Source organism: Hordeum vulgare, chromosome 3H, assembly GCF_904849725.1.
Source record: "Hordeum vulgare subsp. vulgare chromosome 3H, MorexV3_pseudomolecules_assembly, whole genome shotgun sequence".
Classification (NCBI taxonomy): Eukaryota; Viridiplantae; Streptophyta; class Magnoliopsida; order Poales; family Poaceae; genus Hordeum; species Hordeum vulgare.
The window spans coordinates 564,398,230-564,420,615 of NC_058520.1; the positions used below are offsets into that span (position 1 = coordinate 564,398,230).

Consider the following 22,386-nt stretch of genomic DNA (forward strand, 5'->3'; position numbering starts at 1 on the left):
CTCCTCGGTCAATATCCGATAGCGGGACCTGGATGCCCATATTGGATCCTACATATTCTACGAAGATCTTATCATTTGAACCTCAGTGCCAAGGATTCATATAATCCCGTATGTCATTCCCTTTGTCCTTCGGTATGTTACTTGCCCGAGATTCGATCGTCAGTATCCGCATACCTATTTCAATCTCGTTTACCGGCAAGTCTCTTAACTCGTTCCGTAATACAAGATCCCGCAACTTACACTAAGTCACATTGCTTGCAAGGCTTGTGTGTGATGTTGTATTACCGAGTGGGCCCCGAGATACCTCTCTGTCACACGGAGTGACAAATCCCAGTCTTGATCCATACTAACTCAACGAACACCTTCGGAGATACCTGTAGAGCATCTTTATAGTCACCCAGTTACGTTGCGACATTTGATAGAGACAAAGTATTCCTCCGGTGTTAGTGAGTTATATGATCTCATGGTCACAGGAACAAATACTTGACACGCAGAAAACAGTAGCAACAAAATGACACGATCAACATGCTACGTCTATTAGTTTGGGTCTAGTCCATCACGTGATTCTCCTAATGACGTGATCCAGTTATCAAGCAACAACACCTTGTTCATAATCAGAAGAACACTGACTATCTTTGATCAACTCGCTAGCCAACTAGAGGCTTGCTAGGGACGGTGTTTTGTCTATGTATCCACACATGTAAATGAGTCTTCATTCAATAAAATTATAGCATGGATAATAAACGATTATCTTGATACAGGAATTATAATAATAACTATATGTATTTTTGCCTCTAGGGCATAATTCCAACATTACACCGCTGCATAGAGGGGAGAGAGTTGATGTTGACGGCGGCAAGATTGTTGATGTAGATCACCGTCACGCTCCTTGCCCCGGCGGCACTCCGGCGCCACCGGGAGAGAGGGGGAGAGACCCCCCCCCCCTCCTTCTTCTTATTCCTGGGCCTTCCCCTCTATGGGAGGAGATTTCCCCCTACGGTCCATGGACTACATGGTGACGGAGGGGCAGGAGCCCCTCCGAGATTGGATCTCCCTCTCTGTTCTCTTCTCTTTCATGTTTCTATTTTCTGGTCCTTCAATGTTTCTTAAATTCCCAGAGATCCGTAACTCTGATCTGGCTGAAATTTGAGGGGAATTTTATCCATAAATTATATTTCTTTTGCCCGAAGAAGAGCCCCAAAAGACTTACGAGGTAGCCACTAGGCACAACCCCACGCCAGGGGGTACAGGTCGCGTCCTCGTACCTAGTGGAGGTCGTGGGCCTCCGTTTGCATTGATTATCCCTCCCAAAAATCAAATGTATTCCAAAATAGTTCTCCGTAAATTTTTATCGTGTTTGGACTTCGTTTGATATGGATATTATGCGAAACAAAAAACATGCAACAAACAGGAACTAGCACTTGGCACTGGATCAATATGTTAATCCAATAAATCATAAAAAATATTGCCAGAAATATGTGGAAGTTTTATAATATTGGCATGAAACAATCAATAATGCCCCTAAAGTCATTTAGCAGACACAAATTTTTCACTATGTGTTCCATTATCTTCAAAGTATCCTTTAAATGCATTGTGATTGCATTCCAAGATATAGGGGAGATCTCCATAATTAAAACATGCCATGTGCTTTTGCATTCAAAGATAAATCTTCATAAGCACATCTTTAGGGGGGTCTCTCTATATCTTGTAATCATAATCTCCAACTCTTTATCTTCAAATATTTTATCCCCACTGAAAACTTCAACTAGTTTGTCATCGATAGCCAAAAAGAGGGAGATTCTAAGTGCATCTAGTGCCACCCCTTGTTGGTTTTGGAGTATTGAAGACAAACATGGTTGAGGGACTAATGTGTTTGTGAGAGTTCACAGGTTAACATAGATAGAAGTCCTTGCTGATTCGGTTTAACCGTCGAAGATGACCCCTAAAAATGTCCGAATACATTGGACATGGTTGAAGCCAATAGTGGTACGTGAAGATAATCGCTTGAAGATAATGAAACACAAAGACGAAGTCTTTCAATTGTTTTGTTTCTTCTCTCCTGTGTCATAGGAATCACCATATTGTTAAGTGGGGTCGAGGTGATCGAAGTCAGAAGCATACATGATGCTCAAGCCATATACCTATGTCTTCTAGTGAAGACAATGAGAGGAAATCTCTTCCGGAGTTGGTTGAGTCAGCATTGCTGGTAGCCCAAGTAATGATGTCGTGTTAATCTTTCATATTCGAGTGTTGTAACACGTGTCAGTTGGCTATTGACCCAGGGTCATTCCGGTCATATCATGTTGGGTTGCTTGTTGGCTATAATTAGTCCACCCCCTCCACCATAAGTTGGTGGCTGCTCGGAGTTAGATACGATTGTTGTCATTTTGGAGCAACCCACCTATAGACATTGAGATAGAGTGAGAGAGAGCTATCTGTTGGGGAACGTTGCATGGGAAACAAAAAATTTCCTACGCACACGAAGACCTATCATGGTGATGATCATCTACGAGATGGAGATCGGATCCACATACCCTTGTAGATCGCTAAACGCAGTTGATATAGTGGAACGTCTCCGCGATCCAAATCGCCGCCATCCCACGATCCGTCCTGATCTAGCACCGAACGAACGGCACCTCCGCGTTCAGCACATGTACAGCTCGATGACAATCTCTGCCTTCTTGCTCCAGCAAGAGAGACGAAGAGGTAGCTGAATTCTCTGGCAGCACGACGGCGTGGCGGTGATGATGGTGGAGCTACTCCGGCACGGCTTCATCGTGTCGTACCGATCTAGCTACGAGGTGTCACGAAGTAGTGGAGGGAGAGAGGGCTGCACAAAGGCTTGAGGTGTGATACGTCTCCAACATATCTATAATTTTTGATGGTTCCATGCTATTATCTTGTCGACTTTGGATGTTTTATATGCATGAATATGCTATTTTATATATTTTTTGGTACTAACCTATTAACTCAGTGCCAAGTGTCAGTTTCTGTTTTTTTCGTGTTTTTGACCCTTTTTCAAACGGAGTCCAAATGGAATAAAACTTTTGCGATAATTTTTTTGGACCAAAAGAGACCCCAGAAGCTTTGCAAGAAGGCCACAAGAGCCACGAGGGAGTCACAAGCCCAGGAGGCGCCCCCACCCCCCTAGGCCGCACCTACCAGGCTTGTGACCTCCTCATGGGCCCAACCGACGTAATTCCACCGCCATAAATTCCTATAAATTCAGAAACGCCCAAAAAAAAACCTAGATCGGGAGTCTCGCCGCCGCAAGCCTCTGTAGCCACCAAAAACCAATATGGAGCCCGTTCCGGCACCCTGCCGGAGGGGGGATCCATCTCCGATGGCCATCTTCATCATCCCGGCGATCTCCATGACGAGGAGGGAGTAGTTCTCCCTCGGGGCTGAGGGTATGTACCAGTAGCTATGTGTTTGATCTCTCTCTCTCTCTCTCTCTCTCTCTCGTGTTCTTGAGATGTCTTAATCTCGATGTACCGCGGGCTTTGCTACTATAGTTGGATCTTATGATGTTCTTCCCCCTCTCCCTTCTTGTAATGAATTGAGTTTTCCCTTTGGAGTTATCTTATCGGATTGAGTCTTTAAGAACACTTGATGTATGTCTTGCACGTGTCTATCTGTGGTGACAATGGGATATTCATGTGAGTACTTGATGTATGTTTTGGTGATCAACTTGCGGGTTTCGTGACATCGGGAACCTATGCATATGGGTTGGCACACGTTTTGACTCTCCGGTAGAAACTTTGGGGCCCTCTTTGAAGTTCTATGTGTTGGTTGAATAGATGATTCTGAGATTGTGTGATGCATATCGTATAATCATGCCCACAGATACTTGAGGTGACAATGGAGTATCTAGGTGACATTAGGGTCTTGGTTGATATGTGTCTTAAGGTCTTATTCTAGTACGAACTCTATGATGGATCGAACGGAAAGAATAGCTTCGTGTTATTTTACTACGGACTCTTGAATAGATCGATCAGAAAGAATAACTTCGTGGTGGTTTCATACCCGACAATAATCTCTTCGTTTGTTCTCCGTTATTAGTTACTTTGCAGTGACTCTTTGTTGCACGTTGAGGGATAGTTATATGATCCAATTATGTTATCATTGTTGAGAGAACTTCACTAGTGAAAGTATGAACCCTAGGCCTTGTTTCCACGCATTGCAATACCATTCATGCTCGCTTTTTATTTTGGTTACCTTGCTGTTTTTGTAATTTCAGATTACAAAAACCTATATCTACCATCCATATTGCACTTGTATCACCATCTCTTCGCCGAACTAGTGCACCTATACAACTTACCATTGTATTGGGTGTGTTGGGGACACAAGAGACTCTTTGTTATTTGGTTGCAGGGTTGCTTGAGAGAGACCATCTTCATCCTACGCCTTTTGCGGATTGATAAACCTTAGGTCACCCACTTGAGGGAAAATTGCTATTGTCCTACAAACCTCTGCACTTGGAGGCCCAACAACATCTACAAGAAGAAGGTTGCATAGTAGACATCAAGGTGCAGAAACCCTCTCAAACCTCCACTATATATAGGAGCAACCAAGGGGAGGGTGCCTTGCCTCCTCCTCCAAGGAGGAGGCTTTGGCCGAAGCAAGGAGGGAGGAGTCCTCCTCCAATTAGGTTTGGTGTAGGACTCCTTCCTATCTTGTCCACCTCTTTCCTTCCATTTTATCTTTTCCTCTTTATTTTTTCCTTGGACCAAATAGGCTTATTGGGCTGGCCTCACCAGCCCACAAAGGGCTGGTGCGCCACCCATGGGCCTATTAGGTCCTCTCTTGGGTGGGTGTCCCCTCCCGGTAAAACACCGGAACCCATTCGCCACTCCCGGTACTTTACCGGTAATACCCGAAATCTTTCCGGAAGCCAAATGCAACAATCCTATATATCAATCGTTTACGGATCATTCTGGAGAAACTCGTGACGTCTAGGATCTCATCCGGGACTCCGAACAACATTCGGTTACCAACATCAATAATTCAACTATACCGAAAACGTCACCGAACCTTAAGTGTGCAGACCATGCGGGTTCGAGAACTATGTAGACATAATCGAGACACTCTCCGACCAATATCCAATAGCGGGACCTCCACGTCCATATTGGATCCTACATATTCTAGAAAGATCTTATCGATTGAACCTCTATGTCAAGGATTCACACAATCTCGTATATCATTCCCTTTGTCCTTCGGTATGCTACTTGCCCGAGATTTGATCGTCGGTATCGCCATACCTATTTCAATATCGTTACCGGCAAGTCTCTTTACTCGTTCCGTAATACAAGATCCCGTGGCTAACTCTTTAGTCACATTGCTTGCAAGGCTTGTTTGTGATGTTGTATTACCGAGTGGGCCCCGAGATACCTCTCCGTCACACAAAGTGACAAATCCCAGTCTTGATCCAAGCTAACTCAACGGACACCTTCAGAGATGCATGTAGAGTACCTTTGTAGTCACCCAGTGACGTTGCGATGTATGATACACACAAGGCATTCCTCCGGTGTCAGTGAGTTACATGGTCTCATGGTCATAGGAATGTATATTTCACATGCAGAAAACAATAGCAACAAAATGACACGATCATATGGTACGTTTATAGTTTGGGTCTTGTCCATCATATTATTCTCCTAATGATGTGATCCCTTCATCAAGTGACAACACTTGTCTATGGCTAGGAAACCTTAACCATCCTTGACCAATAGGCTAGTCAACTAGAGGCTCACTAGGAACATTGTTTTGTCTATATATCCACACATGAATTTGTGTTTCCATTCAATACAATTATAGCATGGATAATAAAAGATTATCTTGAAATAGGAAATATAATAATTATTATTTTATTCTTACCTCTAGGGCATATTTCCAACACTATCCTGCGAGGATAAACCCAAACACCTAGACTAGAGTGTTTGAGCATCACCGAAGTCATTCTGTTCTAACAACCGAAGACTTGCTACACCTGAAGATTGTGATCTTCCAAATGGTTAGGTGCCATGGTCTAGAGAATCCAAGAGTCATTGTGGATTTTCCGGTGACCGAATTTGTACGGATTTCATATGTCTACCCTGAAGACTTACCTGAGTGATTGGGCGAGGTCTAAGTGACCTTAGCTCAAGGGGAACAAGGTGAAGACGAGGTCTTCTGAGTTAAATCTCAGTCTCCCTAACCAGACGTACAGTAGTCACAACAACTCGAATTGGTCCAACAAATCATGAGTCCTCTTCAAGAAACTGGTTCTCTCTTTCCACTCCTTTACTTATTACTTAGTACTACAAAGCCATTGCTTGTGTGTTCTTTAGTGAAGAGATTCATCGGATCTGCATTTATCTTCATACTACTCTAGTTTATCTTTGATACACTACTGTTTGCATGATGACTATGCCATACTTGTATGAATGTATTCATCTCATTGCATGCCATGTTTGGATCCTTGACTGTTATCCTATCTGATTGTGAATCGTTTCCACTCACTTCAAAGACATCTACTGTTTCGAAGCTTTTCATAAAAATCGCCTATTCACTCACCCCCCCCCCCCTCTAGTCAATAACTAGCACTTTCAATTTCCATTCACTTCATGGGCCCAAGCAATAAACTCGTACCCTCCCCCTTGTCGGAGTGGTACGTTGAGAATAGCACCAACTTCTGGAGGGTTGAATACATTCCGGATCAGTTCCCTTCGCCAAGTCCAATTCTCGTCATCAATCAGCCCGCTTACTAATGCGAGTATAGTCCCTCCTCGCATGACTGAAGGACACAAGAAAGACACTCCTGGAATCCATCTATCTTCCCAAACAGAGATGTTGTGTCCCGAGCCAACTCGTTTCACTAGCTCGGTCCGCAAGCTTCACGTCCTGCCACAATCGCCCACCACATGGAAGTTGAGAAATACAAGTTGTACGAGGAGCGGAAGTTGCACTCTGCGGGAAGTACAAATTAACCACATAGGAAGTACAAATTGCAGTGGGAGTATAGGTTACGCCATGCGAGAAGTACATGACACATTTAGAGTACAGTTTCTGCATGCCGGGAGTAAATTTCACATCTGAAATACAAGTTACACACGATGGGAAGTACATGTTGTAGCACAAGGGAAGTCGAGAAGTGTGTTGTACTATGCCTGAATTACACATTGGAGTCCGTGGAAGTTGAGAAGTACAAATTGTACCGAGAAGCAGAAGGTTCGGTATGCGAGAAATGCAAGTGGAGAGTGTAGGTCACACCACGTACATATTGCATTGCATTCGAGTGGGAACTACAAGTTGCATTGAAGAGTATAGATTACACTTTGTGAGAAGTACTGTTGTACCATATGGGAGTAAACAACTCGGTGAAAATGCAAATATATTACCCTGGGTCCGAGGAGTACACGTTGTCACTGTTGGAAGTACAATTCGTGTTCGGTAAAATTCTTGTCATGTCTTATCAATATGGGCTAATTTTGAAGATATTGATCTAGTTTGGACGCTCATTTGAAAAATGTTTTGATTTGTAATTCAAATTTTAGGGGAAAACACATACGTAGAAACAACCTCTCACCCTTGGGATCCATGAAAAAGATACATTACGCCACTTGTCATCACCCAAGACATTTCTCCCCTAAAAAACCTATTTCGTTCAGAAAAAAACGTTTACAAGTTTAGCCCTGCCTAATGAGTATTAAACTTATGGACTATGTTATCAGTTTTATCAATTGATAAAATTTGGAACGAGAAAACGAATCAATTTGTAGTTGAATGGTTAGAAGCAGAGTGATAATTCATGTTCACTAGAGTTTAAGTTTCAGACTTGACAATGATGCTCGAATTTTTTAGATTTATTTTAAGCCTTACGGCAACGTGCGTTCAGTGGAAAAAGACGTTTTCATCAACTACGAAGGCGTCTATGATGACTTCGTCAATCTCAAAATGATGTGTCGGTTCAGTCTCTTGAAGATGCTTATAAGATAAGATGTTGCATGCATGTATTTATAGAGATGATTTTATACTTGTATATGTAAGCGGATTTCTATTGTAATTGTAATGTGCTTAAGAGAAAGGAAAAAAAATGGAGCGATAACTCTTTTACGACCAACGTGAAACCCAACGACACCTCGCGGCCAACCCAAACGGAGAGATAATTGCACCGGTAGTCGTGGAAGTTGGCGGCGAGGTCCAACATGGTCCTGGAAGTTGAGAAGTGCTTCAATACGGTCCCGGCACATGAAAATACGTAGTCCATACGGTTCTAATACTTGAAACGACGGTCCTGGCACTACACGTCGCATACGTATCACGTATTTCCTCTCTGACATGTCAGCACGTGATTTTTTTTACAAAACGTCAACATGGGCTGAATGGGCCTGCTTTTTTGTTTTATGGCTGGACGGGCCTGAACGCATTTTTTCGCTGTAGCACACACAGACTTGGTTTTGTTTTTGCACAAGTTTTGAATCCTATTTTCTTTTCATTTTCGTTTTTTTTTGGTTCTTTTTTATTTTATTACTTTTGAAATAATTTGTAAAGTATTCAACATTTGTGAGGGCTTTCATAATTAGTTCAGACATTTTAAGCAAATATTTTTTTAAATAGTTTGAAGTTTCAAAATTTGTTCACGGTATACAAAAAAATAGATATTTTAAAAATGTTTCCATTTCCAATTTTTTTTCACGCATTCAAAAAATATTTGCAGTTCTTATTTTTTCGGATTTTCAAATTGTTTTCAGCTATAAATTCTTTTTATGAATATTCATATATGTGTGTGCTACACACTTTCATCACCAAAGCAATGTGAGAGTAGCCAGCTCACTGTCGCTTGCACGCCCCAATCTGGCATAAGGAACACAGGTGGATTTATTAGGAACTAACCACCACAAGGACCCATTTTATTGCATAATATTCATATATGAGTCATTCCTGATTTGTTGGAAACTCAAAACACCCACTATATTTCATATTCCCACTATCAGTACTGTAACAGGGGAACCAACATCAGTGCAAATACGTTATCCTATTTATCAAATGGTAAAAAGAATGATTACCACACGTATGCAAAATAAAAGTCAACAACCCTGATTTAACTAAGCAGCATCCCATTTAGGCGTAGTCCTTCCCCATCCTCCCCGTCCGAGGTCGCCGCCGCGGCAGTCCCACAGCCACTCGCGGTCCGCCCCGACCCGGAGCCGGCCGGCCGCGCCCAGAGACAGCGCGGGCGGGGACGACATGGTTAAATTATGAGTGAACGCTGGACGTAGTACATACCTAGCTAGGCTGCCCACATCGGGAGGGTCAGTCATTAGATCACAGGCACAGCCCTGCCCGGAGAAGGAGAACCGACGGCGACATGGTTCACCTGCTGGCACCTCTGCTGGGCAGTTTGGCAGCCAAGGTCGGCGACACGCTGCGCGCTTGGGGGCTCGACAAGGCTCGCCGAAAGCTGGAGCGCCACCTCGCCGCCGTCCAGTGCATCCTGCTGGACGCCGACACCAAGAGCCGCAGCAACCCCGCTGTTCAGCGGTGGATAACGGACCTCAAGACCGCCGCCTACCAAGCTGACGACGTCCTCGACCAGTTCCGCTACGAGGCACTGCGCAGCCGTGCCACCGCACAAATCCGCCGCCCCTCCATCCCACGCAAGGTTCGTCCTACAATCTCATTACCCTCTTGTATTCAGATATGTGTTATGTGTAGTTGTGCTATAGTTAGACTTGTGATTGTAAAAAAATCTATATAAGGGCACAGTGGGTAGGCAAATAGACTAGATATTGTTAGGTTGATCTCTTTCCCCAATGGGCCCAACGGCCCATTGGACCTTGACTCACGCCCTGATCGGGGGCGTCCAGCCCAAGTAAGGCTGATGGGCCCCTGTCGCGCAGTGCTATAAAGAGGAGGTGGGGACCATGGCACAATTGACGAGGTTCGCCGCCGCCACTGGTTCCCCACTCCCTAACCCTAATCCGATCTAGAGGGATGCACTGAAGCGACGGGAAGTCCATCACCGCCGCTGCCTCCTCTCTCTCCTTCCCCACCGTCGTCACCACCTCACGACGGCCTCTGGAGGGAACTCATCGAGGTCACAACAAGGTAATTAATCTACTACTCTACCGAACACATCTAGCCTTGTCGATCCACGGGATCTATCAATGGTATCATGAGCCATGAGGCTTTAGATGTTGTTCCGGTTGCAAGAAGATAACGAAAGCGATAAATTTTCCCCTCCCCGATATGAACCCTAGAAGAGGGCAAAGATCAAGCTGAAAAGCAAAAGAAAGTCACCGGATTTCCATCCGGCAAAGAAGCGCCGCCGAGGCCGCGCCTGTTCCTCTCGATCCCCACACGCATCGGCATGCCGAGGTGCGGGGAAGAAGAACCTACCTTCTCAAAGGCAAAGTATGGATCTGAAAAGATCCAAAAGGAAAACAAAGAAAGGATCTGATTAGATCCAAAAGAAAAAGAAAAAAAGATCGGATTGGATCCGAAAGAGCAAAAAAAAGGGGGGAAATGCAAAGAAAAGGTCTACACCCCAATCGGGGCAAAGGGCACCACCACCGCGCCCTTGACGGTGGCGCGTTCACCTTGAAAGTGCTCGCACGCCCCGGCAAAGGAACGGAGATGGAGCCACCGTATCATGCCGCTGTGCCATATCTCTACATGAAAAGAAAAAGGAATGGGCGAAGGCAACCGCCAGAGGCCTCGGCAACCACGGAAACAAGGCCCCTCCCTCGCGCTACAAGCACCGGAGAGAGGCCCGGACGCCGTGGCCACCGAAGGCCCTGGCCTTGTGCGCGTGAGGTGCGCCGGCGGGGCATGGAAGCCACCTAGGAGGGGCTCGGACGCCGCGCTAGGAGGGGCTTGACCGCCACGGGAAAGGAGCCCCAAGCCGGCGCACGACGTGGGAACCTACGGCCACCACGGCCGCCGGCCAACCCCAGGGATCTTCCCCGGCTCGGATCTGGCGAGGAAGAGGGTGCTGAGAACCCCCTCGGCTCAGATCTGGCAAGGGAAAAAGGGAGAAGAGGACCTCTTCGGCGGGGCTTGGCTGCCACCACGCGAGGAAGGGCCGAAAGCGGCGCATGGTGCGGTGGCTGGCCGCTGCCGCGAGCGTGAGAGCAGTCGCTCGGTCGAGGAAACGCTCGAGAGGAGACAAGAGCGCGTGGCTCTGCCCTGCGGGAGCCTCTGGCTGCCACAGAGAGAGTTAACGGCGCTGGAGGGGGGGGAAGTGGGGTAGGGTTTTCCCCTCACCGGAGGTTTGGCCCCATTTTGTTCATGCGAAAAGAAAGCGCCACCGTCGGATTTAATCCGACGGCCCCCCATCGCACCGCTGCCAAACCCTAGGCTAGGGCAGGCCGTTGGGCCAAGTAGTGGCGAGGCATCAGGGGCCGGCCCAAGCCAGTGGGAGCTGCGCCGCGCTGGCGAGGGGAGGCGTCAAGGCGCTGGTGGCGGGCTGAGGCCACAGGCCGGCTTGGCCGGCCATTTATTTATTTTAAAGGGGTTTTTCAGTTTCTGTCTATTAAGGCAGATTCAAAGGTTCTTTCTAGGAATTTTTTCCTACGAAAACATGATTAGAAAAAGTAAAAGAAAAATGTTCAAAGTTTCTGTAAAAGCAAAGATGATTTTCCTGAAAAGAAAAAAAAAAGATTCTGAAAAAAAAAGATTTTCAGAAAAAGAAAAGTTCATGAATTTTATAAAAAGGATTATAAAGTTCATGAATTTTTAATTATGACAGAATATTTTTCTGTTATAGTAACATGTTTTTTCTGCAAAGAAAAATAAAAGGTTCTGAAAGTAAAAGAAATATTTTCATAAAGAGAAAAGTTCATGGATTTTATAAAAGAAAAATAAAGTTCATGAATTTTTATTTTAACAGAATATTTTTCTGTAAAGGTGCATGAATTTTCATATTCACGTTTTTCCGCTGCAAAGTAAAAAGGTTTAGTCCTCCAATTAAATTGGAACCAACGGGAAAATTTAATTGGAAGAACTGATATTAGCAAAGTTTTTCCCTTGTGGGTGAAATAAGATTCAAACATTTTCCGCTATGTCAATAGAATGATGTTGTTTTAAAGTTAAATATGGTATTGTTATTTTCTGACCAACGTTGATGATAACAATACTATAATTGTATGAGTCATCTTATGTTTAAAACTTAAATCTTTGATAAATTTTGTATCAAAGTGATCAATTTTCGGAGCACAGATAAAGAAATGCATATGGTTAATGATGATGATTATTATTTCTTAGCAAAGTTGTTCAATAGAAATACTATCATCACATTGTTTAGGAGTTATATGCATTATTCCCATTTCTGTCCAACGGTGATATGGAATTAATGCAGAAGAATGATGTTTTATTCTAATTCTGCCACAACGGTGTTTTAGAATATTCCAGAAAGTTTTAAAAGGTTTAATGTGCATGAATTTAATGAGACCAACGTAGGGTTATTTTTATGCTCATTACCGTTGTTTATTGGCTAAGTTTTCTCAGACTAAAAGTTATTCAAGCTTTCACTCATGAAAGCGAATGTTTGGGTACTAGTGGCCCAAAAGATGGAAAAGAAAGGTCATAACTTGAGGGAATAAATTCTCTCTAAAGAATGGCTTCAAAAGAAAAGAACTCTTGGATATTAATTCAAGAAAAGAAAAGAGGTGGATCATTGAGAGTCTTGGTTGACGAATGTCTTTCATGTACTCTCGATGGAGTCTCCCTTTTTTTAGTCAACATGATTGAAATGAAACAAGCAACATGCATGTTTAATTTGACCAACGTCGGATCAAACATGTGTGTCAAAGATAATTCAGATTTATTTCTGAATTTGATGCAGTCAAAAGAGCCAATTATGGCATTTATGATGTCCCTTAAAGGGAATTACCCGCATGGCGCGAAAAGTCTGGGAAGAATGCCTGCGTAACCGGGTAAAGTTGACATTGTATTATGTCAACAATCTATGTATGGCGGGAGAAATTATGGCAAAGGTCTTATCCTGTATGACAAGAGAAAGTTATGGTGACTCATGTGCGGTTAATGTGTCCCACTATGGAAGAAAACTATGGAGTAGCTATGAAGCTTTCCTAGTATCGACCGTATACCTTATGTGTAACGGTCATTATGCAATCACTAAATCCAGAAAGGATAAAAGTAACAGACGAACCTAAAGACAAGAATGATATGCAAGTGTGACTTGCAAAGAGACAATGATAAAGAACTCTGTTGAGTTTCTGAAATGAAATGAGGAAAAAGTACTCCCATACTAGTTAACTTATAACTTCATTTTACATGAAGAGATAAGATAAATGAGCTAGATAATCGAAGTTTCCTCATATCACAAGAACTATGAATGGGTTTCGAAATTGTGGCAGAAAAGTTCTTGCCACATTTCGAGGGGGAGATAGAGACATGAAATACATTGTAGTGTATTTCATGACTCCTCTGTAATTTAGATGATGTGATGCACATTATGCATCTAAAGTGATCCATTAATAAAGAATGTGTTTGTCAAGGGGAGTACGACAGTCATTAGAATACCATCATTATGATACCCCTAAAGAAAAGAAACAGTTGTATTTTCGGATCTTTTATAGTTCCGAAAGCAGACTAAGGAATACAACGGTGATGCTTAAAGTGCCATAAATAAGAAAGTTTAAAGATACGCCATTTCTTCAGTGAAGATGGAGTAATCTGGGGGAGCATGTTGTATGACCTATACAACACCTGTTGTTAGCTCTACAAGGGATCTTGTGATACAGGTTCCTGTAAAACCTATTGCCTTTTGGAAATGGGTGACTATAGAATGAATTTGCCTCTTGGCAATGACAGAGCAACGACAACCCCATATGAAATAAGTGCCAGTACCTGAGATTTTGATGGTCTCTAGGAATGTGAAAATCAGATACTTGTGACTACCATAAAGTCTATGTTAGTGAAATTCCATCATTTGAATTTTACTAACATAGACTTTACGAAGGGTCTACAAGGCAAATGTGACTCCAAAGGAAATATGTAAATGCGTTAAACATGACTTAAATCGAAAGATTTTGTGCAAAGAAAATGAGAGGACAATTGCATTCATGCAAAGTTATAGAATGGGAAATTCGTTTCCCAATTCCTATGCATGTGGATGATGTCCTACTTGCTAGTGGTGATGTCAATCTACTGCAGGAGGAGAAAAGAAGTTCTTGTCCTCAAAGTTCAAAAGAATAAAAGGGAGTATTAGGAATGTCGCATGGACATGCTAACAAAGATCTCTAAAGTATGCATACGAGAAAACCTACACCTGTTCTTATAGTCAAGGGTAATGAAAGTGGAAACTATGGTGTTCCAAAAGTTAATAAGAAAAGATTGTAAACGGATATGGTACCATATGCTTCAGTTGTTGGAAGCTCAAGATATTACCCTGACACAGTTCACGTATATATCCGGGTTGTTTTGGCAATGTCCAGTCCATAGATAAATCAATGGAATGGATTCAAAGATATCGGCCTCATGCTGAAAGAAATAAGTGCTCTCAAAACATTGTGAGTACAAAGGAGGACTTGTGAAATGTATAGCGAAATCCACCATTGTCGCTAACTTTCATACTCGGAATTTTGTGTGGAAAATCTCCAAATGAGTGAAACCATTGTCATCAATGTGATGCAATGATATATTATAGCTTGATATGAGGCTGAGGGACGGGCAACATGGTTAAGGCTACCTGTACCCGGAATGGATAATGGTTGACAACGACGATTACCATTTTAAGTTCTTTCGCTCCTGTCACAACAAGTCAAGTGTTGATGCCAAACACACTGACAAAGAGTTACGTGTTGTGAAGGAGAAAGTTCGGAATCATGGAAAAATGCATGAAGCATAAAAGCGACAAACAAGTGTTTGCAGATCTGCTTATCAAAGGCTTACCGTCCAGTGTGTTCGGAGAACACACAGTCGACGTGGGTTTTATGGTATAGTCTAAAATTTCCGGACAATACAGGCCCAAGGTTAAAGAATCTGTCTCAAAATAGAGAGGTACATTGTGGCTGTCTGATTCCATCGGCGATTGAGCCGTGACGATGAAACATGCCCTATGTATTGATCTGTTACGAAATGGGTAAAGTTAAAAGTATATGATGAGATCAAGGGGGAGAATGTTAGGTTGATCTCTTTCCCCAATGGGCCCAACGGCCCATTGGACCTTGACTCACGTCCTGATCGGGGGCGTCCAGCCCAAGTAAGGCTGGTGGGCCCCTGTCGCGCAGTGCTATAAAGAGGAGGTGGGGACCATGGCACAAGTGACGAGGTTCACCGCCGCCACTGGTTCCCCACTCCCTAACCCTAATCCGATCTAGAGGGATGCACTGAAGCGACGGGAAGTCCATCACCGCCGCTGCCTCCTCTCTCTCCTTCCCCACCGTCGTCACCACCTCACGACGGCCTCTGGAGGGAACTCATCGAGGTCACAACAAGGTAATTAATCTACTACTCTACCGAACACATCTAGCCTTGTCGATCCACGGGATCTATCAGATATAAGTTGGTAGGCTAGATAGAGATCATGAGAGGGATGATCGATCCATCGCCCGTGTCAAGGGTGGCCGGACCATCAAAGACACAGTGGTAATAGCTAGCTCTGCTTTCTATTGGTACCTGGCAGGTGGGTCCCGCATAGCGGAGAGAGAAAGAGTTAGCCTGCTGTCCAGCAGCGTCGTATGCGACGTGTAGAGCCAAGACCGTCGTTTCAAGTATCAGGACCGTATTGACTACGTATTTTCATGTACGGGACCGTATTGAAGCACTTTTCAACTTTCAGTACCATGTTGGACCTCGCCGTCAACTTTCTAATTATCTCCCCAAACGGATCGCCTAAGAGCATCTCCAACAGGCGCCCAAAAACTGATCCGCGCGCTAAAAGATTCGTTTTTTGGGCGCCGGACTGCTCCAGCAGAAGCTGCAAAACGCTGCGCGCGCTAAAAACTTCTGGGCGCGCTTAAAAACGCTATCGCGCGCAGCAAACTTTGAGCGGCTGCAGATGGGACCGCTGGATCGGACTGGATTGGACGCCGCACTAGCGCGCGTCTGTTGGAGATGCTCCGGTCCCCGCGCTTTAAAACTGCTACAGTGAGGCGCTAAAAAATTTATTGGATGCGGATTTTTTGCGCCGCCGTTGGAGATGCTCTAAGCAACGAGCAGCGCCAAGACTTATCCCCTCGCGGTTACCTTCCCGCCACAGGCTGCCGCGGCAACTCAACCCACACACACAGACACAGGCACACACTGACACGCAGGCAGCAGCGGCAGCGGAACTAAGCATGTGGTCGGGAGCGGCAGCCGCGGTGGCGGCGCGCAGCGTCTCCCCGCCGCTGCACGCGCCGACGTCCCTCACCGGGCGGCGCGGCGCGGGACGGCCGTCGACGGTGTCGGTGCGCGCTGGCGGCGGGCTGATGGACTTCGTGGGCGGGGACCTGGTGAAGCCGGACCTGGGGCGGTGGCTGGACGACGTGGAGAAGCACAAGGCGCTGGCCATCTACCCGCCGCACGAGGGCGGCTACGAGGGCCGCTACCTCAACCGCCTCCGCTACCAGGGCTACTACTTCCTCGACCTCTCCGCGCGCGGCCTCGGCGACCCCGAGTCCACCCTCACCAAGATCCACCCCGTCTGCCCGGTCCGTCAGCACAACCGATCGCTGCATTTCCTTTCTCGCCGCCATTAACGCCCTCTGCTCTGCTTGACTGACCTGGGGGTGCCATGCTTCCTTCCTGCTGCAGCCTAGCCTCGGGAGGCAGCCGGTGGCGAGGTGGTACTTCCCGCCGGAGGTGGACTACAGGCTCAGCCTGCTGCACCCGGACGCCAAAGGGCTCATCGTCTGGGTCTACGAGGCCAAGGTCTCTTTCAGACTCTCACTGGCCGCTCTCACACTTAATTTTCTCATCGTTTTCCCGTGTTCGTTCCGTTTGCAGGTTCTGTCCAAGGCCGAGCTGCAGTTCCTGGCCATGCTCCCCGACCTCCGCCCCAAAGTCAGGGTGATCGCGGAATGCGGCAACTGGTACGCAAATCTCCACCTGTATTCTCACCCAAATGCACCAGAACCCGTGAATAACTTCCGAGCCGGTTTGATTGATGCAGGAGAAAATTCATCTGGAAACCGCTGAAGCAAATATCGGGCCTCGAGCCTGACCCGGACGCCGAGGAATGAGGAGCCACCGTCCGGCCGGCAGCTGCCTCGTCTCATCTCTCGCCTTACACTCCATTTTCAGCTTCTTCTTTTTTGTGTACTACTAAAGGAGGACAATGATGTACATACGTATACATTTGACATCTGGGCTCAGTTAATTCCACAAGACAATCATCAATCTTGTAACACCTTTCAAACATACACATATCCAACAAATCAAATCATATATGCAAGCTCACATGAGTTCCGATACAGGGCCGGAGAGGCCTCAACTTCAGGGTTCAGGTCCACTGCATAGGTCGCCAAAATGTTCAGCGCCGTAGGTACACGAGGTCGGTCCTGAGAAGGAACGGGTAGCCGATCCCCCTCCTCCTGGAAGGGAACATGACGAACAGGAGGCTGACGACGAAGCCGACGACGAGGGGCACGGTGTTCACCACCTTCCTGGGCGCGCCGGGGTAGTAGCACCGGACGATGTCGTGGTGGGAGGCGGCGAAGGTCACGAAGGCCACCAGGGAGAGCGCGGTGTGGAACAGGTCCGACCACCGCAGCCTGTACTTCTCCGGCTCCCTGGGCGCCTTCCTCCGGCTTCCCCCGGCGCAGAACGTCGCGATGCCCGTCGGGGTGGCGACGCCGTAGCGGAGGCGGCCCGTGGCGGAGCGGAAGCTGTCGGTGAGCGTGAAGAAGACGCAGGAGGCGGCGCAGAGCAGCACGAACGCGCCGGTGAGCACGCGGTTGACGCGCGCGCACTTGCCGTCGTCGGTGACCAGCGGGGCGAAGATGGCGAAGGTCAGGATGGTGGCCGTGGGGAGGAGCACGTTGAGCCGGGCCGTGCCGCTGAGGACGAGGTTCATAACCAGGATGAAGCTCGAGGTGTCATCGGCGTCGTCATCGTCGGCGTCTTGGTGCGGTTCACCGGCGTCTTTGCTGGTCTGGTCAATCAGCACCTTGTATTCTTCTCCTTCTTGCTCAGCCATTGATACTGCTTCTGCAAGGCGGGTGTGAGATTGTTGGGTTTGATGAGACGAGAAGGTTACAGGGTTAGTTAAAAGAGAGGGCTGAAATGAGCAAGCACTGAAAAGAATCTGCCTGACTTTCGGTGTTGATGGCTTTGAAGATGGAAGAAAGGATTGCTTTCGCAAGTGCAGCGAGGCAAACGGGGCATTGCCATCACGCACAAGCAAAGAACATTACCGCCTATGAGAAAATATAATGTGCAGACTCAACGGGGGTGAAAGAAGCAATGGTACTTGAGTTCTTCAGATTCTTTCTCTATTTTCAAATAATACAACAGTTACAGATGATAGCCGGTATAAGATGTATCACCAATACTATACCATACCGGTTCCTCAAAAGAAACATGAAAAACTCTTGATGTATAAGACATATATATCCCCAATACTCTACCGGTTCCTCCAAAACTACAAGGGGGAACGAGCCTTTTCCTGTTTAGAGCCCTAAAGTACAATCTACAGGCTGGATAGAATGAAAGAATGCCAACCATGGCCACAAGGATAACTGAGCATTTCAAGTTGGTCAAAATTATTCTGCTGCCCTTGGTGACCTCAGAGGGAGGCCTTCAGCAGCGGATCTAAGAGGAATTCCTTCAGACGCGTAGCCGTTTTCATCACCATGTTTCGGAATCCTGATAGGCAGAGTCGGTGGGAGGCCTATGATGATGGAAAGTTAGAACGTACCAACATAATATTACTATGTGCAAACCAGAACAAGGGGGGAGTGAAACCATACCATCAACCATATCTTTAGTCTTGTGAAGAAGAAATGTCCCGGAAAGGATGGTGACAAAACCACACATCTCTGTCACAATTTGTGTCGGGTTTTGACGATCCCAGTCCTGCAAGCAAGTATATTAATAGTGTATAAGATATGTGAGCATTGTCACTAACTCTATGAGACAAAACCAGGTGGTTTATCAAGTTGAACAGAACAATTTGTTGACTACAAACATGTGTTAGATAATTTACAGACTAGACGGCCAAACTCAAGATGGCATAATATTGACCAAGGCACTAGAAATTAGATTATGGAGTGCTGACTAAATGACTTGAAAATAGAAGATGAATTATTGATTAAATAAGCTTTACAAATGTTGTGTAGCCCCATGTACAACAGCCAAATCAACTGAAAAGACAATTACAAAGTTAAACTGTCATTTCCAGATGACAAGAAGCGATAATTGGATTGTCCTAGACTTAAAAACAATAATCTGGCATAGATCATGATAGGTGCGCCCTTGGTTTGATGAGTTCAGTTTCAGATAATAAAATGATAATGCCTAATTTTCTGTCCTACAGAAAATTTGTTGGCAATGACATGTTTGGGTAACATTGTTGCCCAGTTGCCCTTTACTCAGAGTCCATTCAATCACTGTGTCCAACTTTGGTGAGACAAGATAACTGCCAAAAGGGCACTTCAGCAAGCGGCGATTAAATATGGTGCTCTAAAAGCAGTTCACTGCATACTTAGTATAAGCAAGCACTACTTGATCTAATGTTATACTTGCAATTACACAAGTAGACTAAGAAGCAGCATCTAGAGCACCATAAAAATAATATGCAAGCCCAAACATGTTACCTTGAACATTATGATGCTAGCCAATATTGTTAGTGATGTAAACATAGTATAGTATATTGGTGAAACAACTGCCGTATTGAATGTGTCAAGAGCCTGCAAAAGAAACATGGTAGGTTGAATGATGTACAAAACACCAAGGATAAGTTTGTAACAAGCAGAATCATGTGCTCGGATAATAATATCAAACAATAGCATGCCAGTGCCCATTATGGCAGATTAAAGATTTGATAATTTGCGGTACAAAAATTGCTTAGCAGATATTGAAGTACGATCACTAAGCAATGGAAGAACCATCGGCAAAGAAATTATTGTTACCTTGTTCAGATAGTTCATCTGTGTTAAAATACATGCAACAACAATAACTGCGAACAACCATGTCTGCGGGTAGATTAGCTGGTTTATCCCAGAAAAGGTCAGCTTCAAGGCTATACCAAGAGCTTTCACGCTCATGACCTGTCAAGTAAATAAAAAAATAACAAAATTCCAGCATAATCAATCAACAGTATCACGTGAATAAACATTGAGATAATTATTCGCACATGGAACACATACCGATAGAGATCCTACAAGTGAACAAACACCAATATAAACCATGATATGTGTCTGACCATACTGTGGGATATAACGGAATATGAGCACAAAAGTTCCAACAAGCACGATCGTTGCATAAAGTAGAAATGCTGCAAGACAAATACAAAAACATTAGTACTTGATCAGACAAATATGCAAAGCATGGTTGCTAATCAGGGAAAGAAAGGAAAGTACCTGGTTCTGTAGCAAGATCCCACACTTCTGCAACAGACTCAATTTCGCGCTCCTGAGGGGCATGAAGCACAATAGTTGTTGAACCCACGACACAAAGAACACATCCAAGTATACCAAAGATGTGTAGCTTCTCCTTTAACATAATGTCTGCAAGAACGGCGCTGTGAGAGAAATACGTTAGAATGAACACAGTCTTCCATAACTGTCAGCAGCTGAACATCTCAAGATTTACCATTAAAGACCACACTTCTGGTTTTTACCTAATGATGATGCTAAGTGCACCAAGTGGAGTGACGAGTATAGCAGGAGCAAACGCATATGCTGCAAAATTAGCAACTTCTCCAACAATCACTGGGAAACAGCACAGAATACTGTCAAGATCACATTGTTAAGTAGAAGCAGAACATGAAGATCCAGTTGTACCAGAGAGGTGAACTTACTTGTAATCATTCCTGCCCACCATAATGGTTCATACAAATAAGAGTACCCGCCAACCCCTGCCATAAACAGCAAATTTGTGCATAACCTGTCAGCGAGAACAAACTGTTTTCGGCTTATAAGAAGAATATCCAGGTGAACAGAACTAAATAGCTTAAGAACTAAAATCTTCGAAACCATTGCGCTGGCCAATTTTGGTAGTTGCTCTGCGCATACTTCAAGCTACGAACAGCTCTAAAAAATGAAAATGGCAGAATAATAACTTTTACCGTATTTGGAAGAATTAACTAGTGAGGTCATTCTCCACGAAAATGAACTAGTACGTCTAAAATTAATGCACTCAATAGGCTGAACAATGAGATGAGAACCAGACTACGGTGCACCCGCGTAACGCGTAACGAACAACGCAGAATAAAAGCAATAGTCAATATTATTACGGCACCGTTGGCTACAAACTCCAGCATATGTGAACTCCCTAAACTCCCAGTATCTAAATCGTTGTCAATATCACAACCTAAACTCTGACGCGGTCACCCTATCCCTAAGTTCATTACATATATCCTGTTCCAACATGGATTTCAGCTGGAATGGGATCTAAGCGTAATAATCAGACACCGGCGTCTTTCAGCTCAGATCAGAGCACCAAGCAGGGCAAACAAATAGAATACAGCTAGGAGATCGACAGACAGGGCAATGGTGTCTCGATGGTAAGCAGCGCAATTACGTCACCTGCGCGGACGCCGGATGCGCCGGCCTTCCTGAGCCCCTTCTTCTTGACGATGAAGCTGGTGCCGATGAAGACGCTGGAGGAGAGCGCGAGCACCAGCCCCTTGATGTTGTCCGTGGACATCCCCGTGTACGACTCCACCCAGCTCCCGCCCCCCGAGCCGGCGGCCGCCGAAGTGGACGTCTCCGCCGCCATGCCTCCCGCGGGCGCCGGAATTCCCGGGAATCCCCCTCCCCCCGGCCGTGCGCTCCGCCGCTGGATCGCGCGGTGGCGGTGGCGGCGCGTGCGAGATCCCGATGCGGCGAGCGGTGGGAGGCGTGGCGCGCGGGGGGGTCGGCTGAACGCTCCGGCCAGGTCACGACCGCCTCGCGCAGGCGCTCCGCATTCGTGGTGTTTCTGGCTGTGGGAGGGGAGAAGAGGGTGGATCGGACGCAGACAACGGCGACGGCGACGGCGGCGCCGGCGAGGAGGAAACGGGTGAAGGGAAAGGTTGCGCGAGTCCACGCCGCGCGGATATGTTTGGGTGTGGTGTGGACTAGCCAGTGCCTGGTTGGTTGGCTCGCCACTGTTGCTTAGCATCGAGGCAAGCCGCATCGGCTTACCAAGATTTGCTTGCCAATAATACTTGCGGCATGTTTGGTAATCTTGTTAAGACAGGGAACGATGATTTGTACCATAATGAAGTGTGTGTGTGTGTGTGTGTGTTTTGAGCTT

At 45.7% G+C, this 22,386-nt stretch overlaps 3 protein-coding genes across 3 annotated transcripts; 1 reads left to right on the forward strand and 2 right to left on the reverse strand.

The window, feature by feature from the left end:
- Positions 1 to 16,190: 16,190 nt before the first annotated feature.
- On the forward strand, positions 16,191 to 17,325 carry LOC123445128 (NAD(P)H-quinone oxidoreductase subunit N, chloroplastic). The gene is made up of 4 exons (XM_045122067.1): positions 16,191 to 16,637; positions 16,741 to 16,857; positions 16,933 to 17,018; positions 17,099 to 17,325. The coding sequence occupies exons 1-4, from the start codon at positions 16,284 to 16,286 to the stop codon at positions 17,166 to 17,168; spliced, it is 627 nt and encodes a 208-aa protein (XP_044978002.1). The 5' UTR covers positions 16,191 to 16,283; the 3' UTR covers positions 17,169 to 17,325.
- Positions 17,326 to 17,352: 27 nt separating this feature from the next.
- On the reverse strand, positions 17,353 to 18,280 carry LOC123445127 (protein DMP7-like). Its single transcript, XM_045122065.1, has one exon. The coding sequence runs from the start codon at positions 18,122 to 18,124 to the stop codon at positions 17,459 to 17,461; it is 666 nt and encodes a 221-aa protein (XP_044978000.1). The 5' UTR covers positions 18,125 to 18,280; the 3' UTR covers positions 17,353 to 17,458.
- Positions 18,281 to 18,379: 99 nt separating this feature from the next.
- LOC123445126 (probable magnesium transporter NIPA4) lies at positions 18,380 to 21,882 on the reverse strand. The gene is made up of 9 exons (XM_045122064.1): positions 21,675 to 21,882; positions 20,948 to 21,004; positions 20,768 to 20,858; positions 20,508 to 20,668; positions 20,295 to 20,422; positions 20,058 to 20,195; positions 19,743 to 19,835; positions 18,897 to 19,002; positions 18,380 to 18,817 (listed from the first exon to the last, which is right to left on the reverse strand). The coding sequence occupies exons 1-9, from the start codon at positions 21,865 to 21,867 to the stop codon at positions 18,690 to 18,692; spliced, it is 1,095 nt and encodes a 364-aa protein (XP_044977999.1). The 5' UTR covers positions 21,868 to 21,882; the 3' UTR covers positions 18,380 to 18,689.
- Between the last annotated feature and the right edge of the window lie 504 nt (positions 21,883 to 22,386).

What these genes read in the sequence shown, in the direction of transcription:
- LOC123445127 (XM_045122065.1), bottom strand. Translation starts at nt 18,124, where the DNA reads ATGGCTGAGCAAGAAGGAGAAGAATACAAGGTGCTGATTGACCAGACC.
- LOC123445128 (XM_045122067.1), top strand. Translation starts at nt 16,284, where the DNA reads ATGTGGTCGGGAGCGGCAGCCGCGGTGGCGGCGCGCAGCGTCTCCCCG. An exon ending in AGATCCACCCCGTCTGCCCG is followed by an intron (nt 16,638 to 16,740) that starts GTCCGTCAGCAC and finishes TTCCTGCTGCAG; the next exon opens with CCTAGCCTCGGGAGGCAGCC. An exon ending in ATCGCGGAATGCGGCAACTG is followed by an intron (nt 17,019 to 17,098) that starts GTACGCAAATCT and finishes TGATTGATGCAG; the next exon opens with GAGAAAATTCATCTGGAAAC.
- LOC123445126 (XM_045122064.1), bottom strand. Translation starts at nt 21,867, where the DNA reads ATGGCGGCGGAGACGTCCACTTCGGCGGCCGCCGGCTCGGGGGGCGGG. An exon ending in CACTTGTAGGATCTCTATCG is followed by an intron (nt 20,196 to 20,294) that starts GTATGTGTTCCA and finishes TTTACTTGACAG; the next exon opens with GTCATGAGCGTGAAAGCTCT. An exon ending in AGATGAACTATCTGAACAAG is followed by an intron (nt 19,836 to 20,057) that starts GTAACAATAATT and finishes TTTCTTTTGCAG; the next exon opens with GCTCTTGACACATTCAATAC.